Raw genomic sequence first — 16,812 nt, forward strand, 5'->3', positions numbered from 1 at the left:
AGATTACACTGCTAAAGTTGTTCCGTGAGGGGCAAAATGTAAAAAATAACCTGAGTTGGGTGCTACGAGACCTGTCCTCGGTGACTTGCCATTTTTACCACCCAGAGAGGCAGTTTTGTAAGGTCAGCCAGTTTAATCATTCAGCCTTGATTGTCACAACTTTGTGGTGTTACATCACCTAATTATTTTACAATGAGGGTTTTCGCGATTGAAAAATCCGCCAGATGGCGGGACGTGCATGTGGGGTCTGACTGCTGCGTGATTGGTGGATTTTGACATATCTGTCAATGTCATGTCAAAAGTATTGCTATCTGGCGGATTTTTCAATCGCGAAAACCCTCATTTGGGCAGATTTTTATTTTGAATGTAATATTTTGGTGAAGAAGCTGTTCTATCAACTATTTCTGATGTGCAGCACATCACACAGGCAGTAATCCTCGTCTGCATTTTACCGGAACTATGATCTGAAATCAATAAAATGTCACCTCAGAGTTCGGGTTAGGCCACATATCATTTTGCCTTTCAAATATTAACACCTGAGGCAGCATACTCGACTTTTCCTTAAGTACTGTGTCTGAAAAGAAACAGAAAAATAAATAAATAGGTATATGTAATGTAATAAGAATCGACTTGTTCTCAAGATTTTGTATTACTGCGATTGTCTGAAGTACAGTGTATCATTATTATGATCTAGACTTGCAAGTAGACTCACAAGGTATTTAAAGAAGAAGTTGACGATTAAAGTGCTAATGCAATTATCCATTCAGATACAAATGACGAGATATAAAATCGTCTAATACAGAATCTTGTCATCTGGTAAATCAATATTTTGTAATATTCAAAGTATACAGGAATATTAGGCCACGAAAGCAACTCATAAGGGGTATTAGTTAATTTGTTGAAAAGCAAAATCTTGTTAATCTAAATATACAATAGAGGGAGAAACTGACTGACTTAGTGACAGATCAACGCACAGCCTAAACGGCTACACGTAGGCACTTCAAATTTGGAAGGGACGTAGCTTAGGTACCGTAGAGATTCACTAAGAAAGGTATTCCCGAAATTCCTACGGGAACGGGAATTAGCAGGAAAATCCTTTAGTTAGAAAAATCTAAACCGCTTAAGTTAGACGCTTGAAATTTGGCATGCAGGTACCTTAGTAAATTTAAAGCTTAGTTACAACAGGATATAGCAAAACTCCCACGGGAACGGGAGTTAGCGGAAAAAAACATTTGTATGAAAAAATCTAAACCGCGTAAGATAGACGCTTGAAATTTGGCATGCAGGTACCTTAGTAAACTGAAAGCTTAGTTACAACAGGATATAGCAAAACTCCCACGGGAACGGGAGTTAGCGGGAAAAAACATTTGTATGAAAAAATCTAAACCGCGTAAGATAGATGAAGGGGGTAAAACGGGATCTACGCGTACGAAGTCGCGGGCGGCCGCTAGTACATTATAATATCTTGTTAACAATATCCAGTTTGAAGCATATTAATCAACTCAGGAAAAGACGGTTATTCCCAGTCGCTCCCACCGGCATCGCCCCCACTGGAGGTAACTGGGAATTCGTAAAAAAGAATGTCCCAGTTGCCCCCGGTGCCTCCATTGAAGAGGCTACTGGGAGTATAATTTTGAAACGTCCCAGACTACAACCCTATCCTACTTGAGACGCCGTTCTCTCCTCGATGTCGTGCGACACGGTCGAGCGTTTGCATCGATACAATCGCGCTGCTGTGTAGAGTGTTAGTAGTAGCGCGTTCTCATCGCTTCTATAGTGTAGAATTAAGTATGAAAGTATGAACATTATTTTTTACGAATTCCCAGTTGCCCCCAGTGTGCAGTGGGGTCGATGCCGGTGGGGGTGACTGGGAATAACCGGGAAAGGAGAAGCCTTTGTAGTGATCATAAGATCTTAGCAAAAGTATCGTTGAAGAATGCGACAGGCCGCTTCTTTTATCTAGAATATCCAGAGCATGAAGAATTCGCTACAGTTTTTTAACCGAAATCTAAGCGAGCGAATTTGCAGGCAAAATGCCAGGTATTTTTGTTTAATTGACCTCCACTGTGCGCCCTGAGGAAGTATGAAATTTAAATAAGATGTAAGTGCTCATAATACTCCTGGACTTAATATGATTCCAGAGAGTTAAAACAACTTCAGTGTGGCGACTGCTTTAAGTTGGTTCTGCGAAAACTTGACATACTTTTGTTGAAGGAAAAGCAAAAAAGGCAAAAGTTGGCATTACAAACAACAATAACGGACGAAAACGTTATTTGCAGGCTATGTTTGCTGGTATATCTCAACATTGAGTCAACATTCGCTGAGCTCTCTGTATAGATATAGATAGGTATTTCTAACTTGTTTGTAATGAGAAAAGTTTGAAAGGAAAATATGGAATACTTACAATATTTGGAAGAAATAAAAAACAAATACGATACACATGAAAAGTAGAAACAATTCAATTCATTTCTTTATTTCAAATGTGCTTAGTATTTTCGGTAAAACATGATTATAAATACACATCATGTTTTATCGAAAGTCGTCAAAGTATTTTTGTCACTAACGATATGGATTTTATGTTTGCTTTAGGAAATGATCTACACTCGCGAGCAAAACTATGGAATCAGTTACATGAAGTTGTTTCCACGCGAACTTGTGTACTAACGAATTTGTTAGTAACAAAAAAGTGGCAGCATTTTAAAGATTAAACTTTTATCTTTAAATTGATACCAAATTCATTTAAATCACACCAGTATTTAAAAAGATATCCCGGCTGATGTGAAGAAGTAACGAAAAAGACATGTATGAACTGTTTGATACGTCGCGAGTTGCGGCCTATTCACNTAGTGCAACGATTTGTGCTACTTCTCAAGGTGTAGAATCCCAGGTAAAGTGTCAAAAGAAGCGGAGATGTGTATGAATCAACGTGTGAAAGCAAAAATCCGAAAACGCGTGCTTTTATAGGGGGTAAATAGGCCGCAACTCGCGACGTATCAAACAGTTCATACATGTCTTTTTCGTTACTTCTTCACATCAGCCGGGATATCTTTTTAAATACTGGTGTGATTTAAATAAACTTGGTATCAATTTAAAGATAAAAGTTTAATCTTTAAAATGGTGCCACTTTTTTTGTTCCTAACAAATGCGTTAGTACACAAGATCGCGTGGAAATAACTTCATGTAAGTGATTCCATACTTTTGCTCGCGAGTGTAGTAGTAATAAATCACTAAAAAACTCATAAGCACTTTTTTTGGAGAACTGGGTTTTAAATGGAAATTGCAAATGTTTCACATAATTTTGATATAATTTTCAAGTAGAAAAAGAAATGATTATACGTAGGTATTGTAAAATGTCAAAGTCTTAATCATTTCCGAAAAAAAAGTTGTAGTTGTGTGCACAACTAGCTTTCTCAGAGAGATTTTAGTGAAACGCAGGCTTTGAGAATGAAATTCGCGTTGAGCAAGTTAATCGGTTACAATCTATGGTTACATTCTGATAAAATTTTGGTCATCCATTAACTGAAAAATTTCGAGTCTTTCGTTTTAAGAACTGTCAAAAACAACTAATCAATTTTAAATCTTGGTTGGTATTCTCGGCAACCATTAATGACTTTTGTCTATGTCTTTTTTCCATCTTTTATCTTGTCCTTGGGAGAAGACAATAGAATCTTAAACATAAATAAATAAACACAATATTATATTAAAATGTGGTACACCGCCACACCGTATTAGCTCTAAAGTTTTAGTTTCTTTATTCCCCGTGTTCTTCATTCCATTCCAAAGCATCTTAATTCAGCTTAAAAAGCCGTTTGCCAATTCACCTGAAACTACAGAAATACTTATTGAATGGCGCATTCAACAATATTGGTATTTTGTATTTTGAATTTTAATGTCACTGAAATCGTAGCATTTATAATCGACTTTCCTCGCTCCAAACTACTTGCTTGTCAAAGGCCAGAGAGCTCAATGGAAGACTAAACGCCTTAACAACCACAGTGAATATTGATTTCGACATGTCTCAGTAACAAGCCTTTAGACGTTTAAACAAAAACCCTGCCGTTAGGACAGAGGTGGTTAAAATCGAATAATATTTTCTAAGGAAGAAGAAGAAGCACGGCTTACCTTAGTTTACTAAAAAGATAACAAATATACAAAATGAGTATACAAAATAAAGATAGTAATACTGTGTTACTAATATTATTATCTGTATTTTGTAGACTTATCATACATTGAAATAAATTCAATGAAAAGCTGTGTACATACATATAATGATGACTCTACCGTTTATCATCGAACAAGAAACAAAAACTTAAAATTACTTAATATCTAAACTTTAGAAATTAATTATAATAAATATAATTATGTTACAAAACCCAGCTGGACAGGTTCAAAAGAAGCTGCTAGGCTATCGGAAACAGCCCTACAGCTGACGGCTAGTCGTCTCAGAGTTGAGCCAACGGCAATGGGTCGAATGCCACCATCCTTTTTTTTAAGGGCACAGAGACTGGCTCCGTATAAAATATTTATGAATTGTGGGTTGACGCCACCAGATATCATCAAATTTGTCAGTGCAACTAACTCCTTCAGGAGGATAGTACCGGCTTCGCCAGAGTTAGCACTTACTAGGTCTTTGAGATTCTGTGGAGTAAGGCCATCCAAGCCGCCCGCAGAACCACTCGCAAAGGAATTGATTGCACCCCATAACGCTTCTGGTGTCGTCTGGAGGCACAACTGTGTAGGATCTGGTTGATCCGGGTATACTGTGGTTGCTGAAAGTGGATGTTTGCTTTTAAGGGCCGAGAGGGTATCAGGGGTGTTAGGGGCTATAAGATCGTCGGAGAACAAAATACGCGTAGCACCTTTGATGTCGCCGTCACTGATTTTTGATTCTACATGTTTTATAAAACTTTCACTATCAGAAGAACGGGATCTAGATATGGAAATGATATCAGAGGCTTGCCATTACAAAATATTTACAAAATTAAAAATATATCACCCCCAGCGCCGCAGTCGGGAATGGTGGCTAAAAGGCTGGCAGCATTGCCACATTGCATGGCCAGGCTTATTCGTTGACCAAAATAACTGCCAGTCTTTATCTCGTCGTCACCTCTGTGAGTCTCTTTGCCAGTTCCTTATAAAAGGACCCCAAGTTATCTCTAATTATTATTATGTTTTGTAAGGTCAGCCAGCAATCCTGACCAACATCACGAATCCGGACCAGCGTCCACTTACGCGCCATCTGAGGTCCTCCTCTCGACCCCTGAAGTGAATGTAGACTTCCTCCAGCTGCAACCTCTGTTGTAGGGCTGCTCTGCGGACTCCACTACGTCCTCCCATGTCACAGATCCTGACGTGCGCTTGACTAAGCCGGGCGCCGTCCGAGATCTTCTCTTTCCCTGAGCATTCACTCATATATTGACTGCACTGATATAACTGTGATTGAAGTATCACTACAATGAAACATCTCTTGAGGTCAACTGATAAGACTGCCTTATAAATTCCGCCGGTCCTTTTGTGAATTTTTATTTTCTTGTTTTTTGCGTTTGCAATAACATGATTACCTATCTATCTGTAATAATTTCAACAGAAATAAGTTGTTTTAAAATAATTATTTCAATAAAGTATTTGTAAGACGAAAACTCAAACCTTTATTATATTTTCTCGATCGTTTTATTAGTATTGAAATCTTTCTTGTCTTTGGAAAGTAAGTGTGCAGCACTTACTTTCCAGCAGTCATAGTTTTTATTTGATTGAAATGGATTTAAAAAGAGTATATATTATACTTATACTTTGCATTGCCATAAAGGCAATTGGCTGTACATTTGTTTCTGCCAGCAGAGTGTTGTCATAGTATAGTCGTTTTGACGATTTGATCTTAAATAGTTGTGCAAAACGCATGCAGCTTTAACAATTTGTCGTGAGTTTCGACCTTTTTGCTAACATAGGTATGTAAAAACATCGCGATTTTTGATCTAGCATACCGAAAGCATTTTCGACAACTCTCCTTGGTCTACAGAGTCGAATAATTTAGTCAATCTGAGGTCGTCTCTTGATAGCCGATTTGGGAAAGGGCGCAAGTATGAGCTTAAAGGAAATCCTTAATCTTAGTACACATGGCAGGTAATTCTTGGCAACCCGGCAATCTTTGCTGGGACGTTCATTGTACGCTGTTCTAAGCGACGTTCTGCAGCTGATTCTTCAAAAATACAGTCTTCGTTGTTTGTCCCGTGAGCCCCAACATGGACCGTAATGAATTTATAATGTTTAAACATGAAAAGTGGTCTGAGCCATTGTTCTTCGGGAATTTGATGGTAAGGTGTTTGCCATCAATGGTGCCCAAGCAATTTGGAAACCCCCAAAGATTCTTGAACTATCGTACAGAGGCTTCCCAGATTTCTTCTGTCGGCTCAGGCAGGTATATTGGCTGTAATTTTTGCCAAATGACTATGCACACTTCTTTTATAATCGAACTTACAGTCGAAAATCCGATTCTTAAATTGTGTGCGATAGTTTTGAAAATAAGTCTAATCATCTTTCAAGTTTCCTTCCTATTTCGTCTCACACCTGGTCTTTTTTTCTATTAATTACTACTTTTAACTATTTATAATCGCAATGAAGTACCATTTAATAATACTTAGGTAATCATTTTTTTCCGTATCCACCATTTTAAAAGTCAAAGCGACAAGCGCAGTCTGATCGCCACCGCTGCCTGCAAACCCTACACCGAATGCTGCGACCAATCAAAGGACGCGTTGATATGAACACGTTGCTTAAAATTTATACATGACGTCTGATCGCCACTGTTGAACACCTTGGTTTGGCTGAATCTTTACTGGTATTGTCGTCACGATCCCGAATTTAGAAGAAAATCAATGAATTACGCTTATCTCAAATTGCATTACTCGTGTAACCTTTTAAAGTATCGCTTAGCAATCAAATAAGTATCAGGTTTCACAATACCGTCCCCGGCTTAAACACCGTATCGTTAACATTCCGCAAGAGGGCAGAACTTGAGCCTATAACAAAAAGAAGCTGTTATGAACTTGTGTAAAACTCATAAGCGCTAACAGTTTAGAGTGGGTAAAGTATCTGCGAGTGTATGAGTCGAGCTGTGATGCCGCGCAGACGTGATCGGCATGCCGCTCAATCCCTGCGGGCAGACCACGCAATATTTGCTTTTTTTTATTACCGCATCCATATTTCAACACAAATACCCTCAACAATATTTGGAAGTACTGAGAGCACTAATGCGTGCGTGGCAGGAAAGATGATTCTCTATTCAATATTCTCAACGGGACTCGGCAAGCATACAATTGAATTGTTAATAGCAAACGAATATTTTGAACGAACCCTTCCTATTATGTACCTATCTCAGATGTTGAAAGCGATGAAATTAGACTGTTCCTGTTTATTTACTATACGCGGCTTCTTACAATAGACGTTAGAATGTTCACCATCCAAAATGGAGCGACAATATTTTTTTTCATATTTGTTGAAATTAAATTACTTAATATCTAAACTTTAACTTCTACTTAACATTAAAAAATACATCGTCCCTAGCGCCGCAGACGAGAATGGTGCCCAAAAGGGTGGCAGCAATGTCACGTTGTATAGCCAGGCTGATCCGTCGACCAAAATGAGAGCCAGTCAATATCGTTAGTTTATTTAATTCCCTTTTAACAAAAAAGAATTATTCCAAAGTATCTATCCTTTCTAAATATTTTCTGAATATTACAAAGAAAATATATGTATAAGGAATATAAAAAAAAAAACAATTCACTTTAAAAGTGTAATCATCTCTTTATTTCAAGATTTACTGAAAAGTAATATACAACTTTATTAAAATATTAGATAAATTAAGTAAATAATACAATTACAACTACATATTTAACTAAGCTAAAGCTACATTAAATTGAAAATACAAAAATACTTACAAGCCTTATAAATAGAAATATTCGTTTAAATCACTGCCTTGGGGTAAGGTGTCCAGAAGGCTAGCCACATTGCCACGGCCCACGCTGGTTGGCCAGGCTAATTCGTTGGCCTAGGTAATAAATTAATTTAAGATATTGTTTGTCTTCACAAAAGATATGCCACAAAAGAACTAAAAATGAATTTTCGTTAAATTTTCTACATTTATAAAAGGAAATTTGATGGGAGGGGCGCCCTGAACAGTAAGGACATGATTATGAAACGTCGCCGATGTGCCCTCCGCCTCGGCAAGTGAAGGCGCGTCGGGTTCATGTCGGAAAGTCTCTTTGTTATTTTGCCCTTGTTGACTAAGGACGGTTGCTTTCATCCAATCACTCACGCTACGTTCGCTGGCCACGGCTGGAACGCGGCTGCGAGCATCCTTGGCCTCCAGGACTGCCAAATGTGTCTGGTATTCAGCTTCAGCTACCGTCTTTTCTATTGCGTATTCAGCTTCAACTACCGCCAACTCCTCCCGTTTTGTACATCGAACTCCTCGATGAGACGGAGGTATTGCACCTCCGCCTCGAGCTTCTGTGCCCGCACGGTTGCGGACGAGGCTCTCGACGACGACGTTGCTGATGGGGGCACCTTTATTACGTGATTATGCACGGCTAATCATTGTAACTACACTTCTGACACCAAAAAATGTTGTGGACAGCACTCACTGCACTGTGTATAACTGTATGTACCTAATGTGTGTACACAACCGTGTACTTGGATATGGTAAAAAATAAAAAATCGGTTAAAAGAAAATCACTTTGATTTTGGCACTGAATCATTTTATCGCTGAGTAAAAACTACATAAAATTGTAATCAAGAACTTCATTTTCATAAAATATTTTCCTCTGTCGTTAAAATCCATTTTCAATTTTGGGATTAAGTTTCCGAGCCATTACTACCAAAGCGCTTTCGTGTCAGTAGGTACCTATAGTTACGAAACATTCAAGGTTTTGACACACTGGATGCGTTCAGCGGTCTGCGGTCGGTCTATATAAATTTTGTATGTAGATTGTAGGTCTGATCGTGACGAGCAATGAACGCAAATTTGTCATAACCGCTGACAAATTGTATTGCCCAGACCGCTGACCGATGGCCTTGACCAACATTGTTCATCCATGATGCGGGCATCGTTCGCTTCAAGCTGACCTGACCGCAGACCGCAGACCGCAGAATGCATCCAGTATGACAAATCCTTCAAATTATGACAATCTTAAAATGAAGAGATTGATTTAATGACTTTCCAGTGTTCGGCCGAGAACTTTGTTTCGAGAAGTGATAAAGCTCGAATCTGGGGGCACGGCAGTGCCCCCACCAAGTCGAGCAAAAAAGCGGCACGGCCGTACCATCCTTTTCTCGAAGCAATTCAGGCCATTTTCGACCGCCTGTAACTTCGTTGTGGATAAAACTAGAAGGCTGNTTTAGTATTGCCTGTTATTTAGCATTATTACAGTTTTTATTTTATCAAGATATACCGCTTAGTTTAAAAGTTATTACGTTTTCTTTACAATAAGTAATTGGAAGAAAAAAAATTCTATAAAAAATTAAAAAAAAATCTCAAAAATTTTTTGACCTCTTTTTTGTCGATAAAAATAGGTCTAGTTTCATCTATTTTCATATGTACACTTTAACGTGACTCACACTGTATATTGACTTGGCCATCGCATGAAAACACGTGTAAATTAAATTATTTAGTGCGATGGCCAAGTCAATAATTTATGTAAAACGTTAAAGATTTCCTGGCCTGGACTTGGTATTACATGGATCTCACAACTTTTTACCGTAGAACAACTGAGTTGCGAGACTTGGTTTTTTTGACAAGTATTGTTTTTGATGGGATTAAACTTACAGGGAGAGTACCTTAATCTGCATAAACTAATATCATAAAAAATATGTTAAGGGCAGCAAGTATGTTTATGGACTTTGGGTGTATTTACAAAACAAAACAGATTATTTTTATTTAAATTTTATTGCAAAACTTATGTATAAACTACACATCACTACATATAAAAATGTTTGTTATGACTATTGCACTTGCGTCGCTGCAACAAGTAAATAAATCTAAAATAGGTTTACGAGATTCCTTTCAAACACAATCCAATATAGGCATTGTGTCTCATATTCAACTGTGATGGTGGCGTGAGTGAGATAGAAGAATTAAGCCGATTTACTAGGAATCGTTTTGCCGAGTCCACGAGTTGAGCTGTGCTAGTTCTTATTGTTTTAAACCGTGCCTGGCTCACAGCAATACACACTTTGTAAACCTTTTGAAAGTGGCTGTCGACAGTGACTGAGTGAGTAGTTGGGTGGTACCTTATCGGCAGTGGTCCACTGGTCCACTTAACTAGAGAAGCAAGTGGCAGAATAGAGTTTTAATATCAGTGCTTACACGTCATAATCCTGAAACAGTTGTATTAAACCTTTTTTGTATCTCATGTTTAAATAAAGCTTTTTTTAAGTATGCAGACCTAATGTCTGCAAATCAATTACTTAAGCCACAGTTGTTTTATTCGCCTTTTGCGCGCCATCGACGATGTTATATTATTGTGAACGTCAAAACTTGAAACGAATTAAGATTGTTTTGTTCCAATTTCCCATTCGCTATTCTGTGCATTTATTAGCAATGTAGATTATAATGTCATTGGGATTATTACAAGAGTAGAATACAAATAGGTCTGTTGTACGATCTGGATCTGAATATTTCAGTGGTAAAGGCAAACACTGATACGGAACCGGGGCAGAGATAATGTAATGAACTGGTATTGGTATAGCCCGTTTGATTTATACTTACGGGGTGGTTCTTAACTCATTCTTCCTCATTGAGTTTGCTTTAGTTATTGTAGCTGCACCTGAGTTTTTAGTCATCAAATGTTTAGAACCAAAAGTAGATATCACCACCTTTACAACACTACTTAGCATATTTTGCGTTAATGTACAGACAAAACGATTGAATCTAATCATAGCCATACAGGTTATTGTGACTGTTCTGGTATTGACAGAAGACAATTCAAAATCAAACATCAAACTTTTTACCTCTTTATACTAAATTATTCGAAACATATTAAAGTATTCAATCTCAATTCAAGTTTCAATGACAGGCAAATCACAATACGATGATCTAATACAAGTTTTTTTATTTTGCACGGTAGGTAAAAGTTTAGTGACTGTTGTTGACGGAGATCCCGAACAGGGATTATCTTCGTTTAACTTGTCCGAATACTTAACTTGAGAATGAAAGCCAAAATTCTGTTTACATTATATCAAGTAATCTCTTGGAAAACGTTTTGAAAACAATATGGCCTAGTTATAATTATAAGAAAATTAAAATGAGTAATTGAATTCTATTTCAAATAACATTGAATAATTTTGATCCATTTTTGTAACAACACGGTTCCGGATCGTTAAACCAAATGCCTTGAACGCAGTGCGAAACGTTTTGAATAATAAAGAATAATATCTACCTAATAAGGTCATAGACAATATAAAGGCATTTTATAATAACTTCTTAAGAAATGAGTTCATTAACGCCATAAAATTTGTAGTAAAAGTTACACGTTGAACTTTAAATAAGCGGTAGTTCAAAAAGGATTGGATTGAAAGATCTATCATGAAAAGTTTTCCGTAAGTCTAGTTTAATTAGTGCGGTTGCAAGCCAAATTAAGGCAATGTGTTAGATACCCTCGAATTTAATACCTACTCACTGCAAGTCAACTTGCGTTAATTAACATTCAGAAGCGTTAACATTCAAAAGTAATTACAGTTGTTTACGTTTTAGAAGTAACTTCATACTGATGATTTGATTTCATAGTTAACGGTGTTTGCGAATGGATTTTCATTTTGTACAACTGTACATTAAAGTATTGGATGACTTAAATTAACTGAATTCTCATTTGATATTCTAATGGAGGTGAATAAATACTTGCATTTTATTTTCTTGAGTCAATATAACCTGGAATGATGAAGACATTCTATATTACAGCATTTTCTTGCGCCGTTTTCGTATTTTCAAGTCTTATTTGTCGCTGTCGCTCGTGCGAGCATTTCGCTATGACTAAGAGCTTTAAAAATACGGAAACAGCCTTAGGTAGTGAGTTAGGAACAAACTCTTCATATGGCGGTTTTGATAACTACTTAACTACAAACTTGTGTGGTGTGTGTGGGTGTACAAAAAAATTAATCGCTTGTAATATTCAAAATATCACGCACGACAGCCTCTATCGATATGTGGCACCGAAATTTTCACCGTTCCTTCAAATTATCTTTAGAACTGCGGAATTTTTCCACATAAACAAAATACGACATACGACTTTTTTCATATTTACATGATTAAATTGTATCTTTGTATTCTAACAGATTGCCTTTTGAAAATTCGTTTCCTGTTCAAAGCATTACAGCTTTCCGATACCAATTATTGTGTTGCGGGAGAGCAGCTTTCCGATGCCATTTATAATATTATNTGGACGTCTTTGAAAATGAAATGAAACGAACGATTTATATACATTCATTAATTATCTTTGTACATTGTCACTTATCCTGTTATTATCAACAATAGTATTATCACTATCAATGACGTCGTTGTTATTACTAGTAACATTATGATCATCATTCTCAGTCGCATCATTCATGTTTACATCAACGTTATCATTACGATTTCTAGAGTTGAGCTCTATAGAATTATTTTCATCCTCATTACTGCTTTCATTATCGCTACTATCAAAGTTAGTGGAGAATGTTAACCAAGGTTGAATTTTGTCTATTGCAACTATGGCTTCATAACGGCGATTATTCTTTTTAGTTAGTGGTGTATCCTCTATGAGAAACCTATCGTTTGGGAGTATTTTAATAATGCGGTACGGGCCTTGATATTTTGCTACTAGTTTTTTTGATTTACCATCATTACAGTTAACAATCCGTTCAACACGAACTAATTGTCCTTCTTTATATGTCTGTCCACTTTTCCTAGTTTTATCAAACCTTAATTTATCTTTCGCCTGCTGTTCCCTTATTCTTTCCCCAGCGACCTGTCGCAAACCTGGCAATTCTTCTGCTGAAGTTACATGAAGAGTATCGTTAATTACGTCACTAAGAATTGCTTCAGAAGTATTTATTAGTTTGTATCCAAATAAAAGTTCAGAAGGACTTTTTTTTGTGGTGCTATGAATCGCTGTGTTCATACCGATTTGTATATCAGGGATATACTCATCCCAAGTTTTATCATCCTTACCATGGGATTTAGTGGCAAGAGCATCCAGTATGGTTCTATTGAACCTTTCCACCTGGCCGTTCGCTCTAGGTGAAGCTACCGCATTGAGTATATGTTTTATGCCTGTCGTTTTAACAAACTTCTTGAATATTTGCGAAGTAAAACAGGACCCTTGATCAGTTATAAGCCGTGTAGGAGTCCCGAAATAACTAATATGTTCCCGGAAGACCCTTACTGTAGTAATTGCTTTTGTATTTCGCACGGGGGTTATATTTATGAATTTTGTGAAGCCATCTACAATGACCAATAAGTAGGAATTTCCCCTTTTACTCCGTACAAAAGGACCTAAATGATCGGCATGAATAGTGTGAAAAGGGATTTCCAATCTGGAAATAGGGTGTAACTCACCGGCACGAGGCCCACCTTGTGCCTTATGATAAGCACACTCCAAGCAGGCAGAAACGTACTTTTTTACAAAGCGGCGTAACTTAGGGAACCAATAAGATTATTTTATGCGAGACAGTGTTTTTTCAAACCCGAAGTGCCCTACATCGTCATGGTTCATTTTTAGTATTTGCCACCTTACAGATTTAGGGACGACCCATCGAAGTTCGTCATTAACTTTGCGATAAACGCGATTGTCTTTTAAAGAATAGTTATTCAATACATCCTGAATTTTGTCAGATTCGGGATTAGAAAGAATATTTTTGATGGAATTAATTTCATCATCCGCTAACTGTACAGTACTAATCCAATCGTCCTTTTCTACAACTAACACATCCAAGACATGCGTTTCAGAGATAGCGGGTGCAACTGGGTTTCGGCTCAATGCGTCTACGTGTGCCATACGGGCTCCCGGTCTATATTCGAATCTACAGTCGAACTCCTGCAGTTGCACCCACCATCTTGCTATCCTGGGGATCAAGTCACGTTTTGTCATTGTAGTACGTAATGCATTGCAGTCCGTGTAGATCTTGAAAGGTATGCCAAGTAAATAAACTCTAAACCTAGATAAAGATGCTATGACTGCCAATGTTTCAAGTTCAAAAGAATGCATCTTTTGCTCATCTGATGTAGTTTTACGACTATAGAAAGATATTGGTCTTAATATGCCCTCAGCATTTCTTTGGAAAATTATGCCAGCAACGCCTATCTTGCTAGCATCAGTGTGCAACTCTGTAGGTAGAGATGGGTCGTACAATGCTAATATAGGGCGTTGGACCAAAGCATTTTTCAAAGTTTGAAAGGCATGATCTTGCCTATCGGTCCATTGCCACGGGGAGTTTTTCTTTAATAAATCAGTCAAAGGGCTCGCAATAATTGAAAAATCCTGAACAAATCGTCTAAAGAAACTAGCCAATCCGATAAACTGACGAACCTCATGCTGGTTCTGAGGCTGTGAAATGTGGCTTCGGTTTTGCGTAGGCCAGGACGAATTCCATCCGAACCTACTTCAAATCCAAGATAATCAATCTTTTCATAAAAGAAGTAACATTTTGACATCTTTAGTGTCAGTCCCCCAGCACGTAGCAAGTCTAAAACCTCTTGAAGACGTGTTAAGCCTTCGGCGAAGTCATGTGCTGGGATCAACACATCATCCATATATACCATTGCACATTTAATTTTAGCTTCTGCTAAAATTTTGTTGATGGTCCTTTGAAATACGGATGGTGCGTTGACGAGACCAAACGGCATTCTAAGGTACTCGAATTGTCCATCTGGAGTAACAAATGCAGTTTTGTGTCTAGAGTCTTCTTTTATAGGAATCTGGTAATAACCGGACGCCAGGTCAAGAGTAATGAAGAATTTATGCCCCGAAAGAAGGTCTAACTGATCTTCTACTCTGGGCAAAGGATAGTGATCTTTGATTGTTTTGCGATTTAGAGCTCTACAGGGTGGAAACGATAAGTGATCTCACTCGATTATTTCTAAAGTATATAAGATATCAATAAACTNAATGGAGATTCCACCCCTAGAGTTCCTTCTGATAGAGACCCAGTGCCTTTATCAGAAGTGGGATTCGAAGGGCACTATTCAAAGGAGATAAATCTTTCAGCATGCACACCTACGCTACGCAACTCATCAAGTTTTACATGGAGGATGCTGACTCAGACATTGAGAGTTGGTGCAGGTTGCCGGAAATTATTGTGATTGACGTAAACTCGAAGGGCCTTTGAGTGAGTTGAGGGGGCCGGGCCAAGGGCGCCCGGGCCACCCTGTTGCCGTGGTTGAACGGGCTGTTTACGCCCGGGACACGCTGATGTAATGTTTTGGTTTCCTGGTCGACGGGGCCTCACCCCGGGCCAGCTGTAATGTTTTGGTTTCCTGGTCGACGGGGCCTCACCCCGGGCCAGCTGCAATGTTTTGGTTTCCTGGTCGACGGGGCCTCACCCCGGGCCAGCTGTAATGCTTTGGTTTCCTGGTCGCACGGCTGCATGCCTGGATCAGCAGTAATAGTGGTAGTTGGGTTTGAGGTAACTGGTTGAAGGAGCCTTGGCTTAAGCTTTGCGCATCGGGCCATGTTACCTAAACTCTGGTTTCCTGGTCGGGCCTGACGCCCGGGCCAGCTGTAATGTTTTGGTTTCCTGGTCGAAGGTGCCTCACGCCCGGGCCAGCTGTAATGTTTTGGTTTCCTGGTCGGGCCTGACGCCCGGGCCAGCTGTAATGTTTTGGTTTCCTGGTCGGGCCTGACGCCCGGGCCAGCTGTAATGTTTTGGTTTCCTGATCGAGGGTCATCACGCCCTGATCAGCTGTATTTATTGTGATTCTACGATCTGATATTCGCACGCTCTGTAGTCAGGAATGGACGAGCTGTAATAATGAGAAATTGAATGTTTACAGATGGACAAACCCTGGACTAAGCGCAAGAGGCCGTGCGATAGTCAGGCTGGCCGTGTCGGCGCCGGACACAGATGCTGCAAATTATTATTGATGATTATAAATAGTACCAATCTTAATATTATGTTATCTGTATAAATCTGTAGAGCGGAAGGTTTGTGATTCCTAAACGTAACACCCGACTAATGCGCAGAAAAAGGTAACTGTCAATCAGTTTTGTCATGTCAAGTGTGAGCAAGCGGCTGCGAGGTTATCTTTGAAAGCGTGTTGAGTTTGGTGGAACGTTAAATTGTAGGGAAAGTGATTGTCAACCATCTAACATATTATCTCCTTGCCCGCTAACCCACGCCAATGGAGATTCCACCCCTAGAGTTCCTTCTGATAGAGACCCAGTGCCTTTAAATGCATTTAACATAGCAAAAACAACACCGGCCATTTTGGAGGAAAAACAAAGTTACCATTTATCTTAAATAGTAATTTCTACTACTCTATTATGTAAATTATAACAAAAAATGTCACCGTTCAGTTTAAAATTAAAACAAATTAATTTCATTTTAAAAAAAGTTTTCACAATGTAATTAACAATATTCTCAAATATATTTTAATTAAGAAAAAAATGAAAATATGAAGGAAACAGGAGCAGCGACATCTAGAGCGTTTTAGGGTAGTTAAAAAGTATTTGAATTTATCCACCGATGTCGCTGTTTGGAAGCAAGTTTCACTTGGAGGACCGTAGTATGGAAGTTTCCGCACCCTGTTGAATACACAGTTGAATACTCTTTAATCTGTGAGTTGAATGT

At 38.4% G+C, this 16,812-nt stretch overlaps 2 protein-coding genes across 2 annotated transcripts in view; both read right to left on the bottom strand.

The window, feature by feature from the left end:
• Positions 1-470: 470 nt before the first annotated feature.
• The window catches only part of LOC114361223 (uncharacterized), an 18,821-nt gene continuing 2,479 nt past the window's right edge, over positions 471-16,812 (bottom strand). The window contains exons 2-7 of the mRNA XM_028316207.1: positions 14,553-15,065; positions 13,912-14,088; positions 8,312-8,549; positions 5,233-5,396; positions 4,624-4,769; positions 471-574 (exon numbers count right to left, since the gene is read on the bottom strand). Coding sequence (XP_028172008.1) covers positions 471-574; positions 4,624-4,769; positions 5,233-5,396; positions 8,312-8,549; positions 13,912-14,088; positions 14,553-15,065 — 1,342 coding nt within the window. The remainder of the gene's footprint in view (positions 575-4,623; positions 4,770-5,232; positions 5,397-8,311; positions 8,550-13,911; positions 14,089-14,552; positions 15,066-16,812) is intronic.
• On the bottom strand, positions 15,442-16,075 carry LOC114361234 (uncharacterized). The gene is made up of 2 exons (XM_028316219.1): positions 15,885-16,075; positions 15,442-15,840 (listed from the first exon to the last, which is right to left on the bottom strand). The coding sequence occupies exons 1-2, from the start codon at positions 15,908-15,910 to the stop codon at positions 15,468-15,470; spliced, it is 399 nt and encodes a 132-aa protein (XP_028172020.1). The 5' UTR covers positions 15,911-16,075; the 3' UTR covers positions 15,442-15,467.

The sequence above is a fragment of the Ostrinia furnacalis genome, unplaced genomic scaffold (genome assembly GCF_004193835.3).
Source record: "Ostrinia furnacalis isolate ACB-3 unplaced genomic scaffold, ASM419383v2 OfSCF5472, whole genome shotgun sequence".
Taxonomy (NCBI): Eukaryota; Metazoa; Arthropoda; class Insecta; order Lepidoptera; family Crambidae; genus Ostrinia; species Ostrinia furnacalis.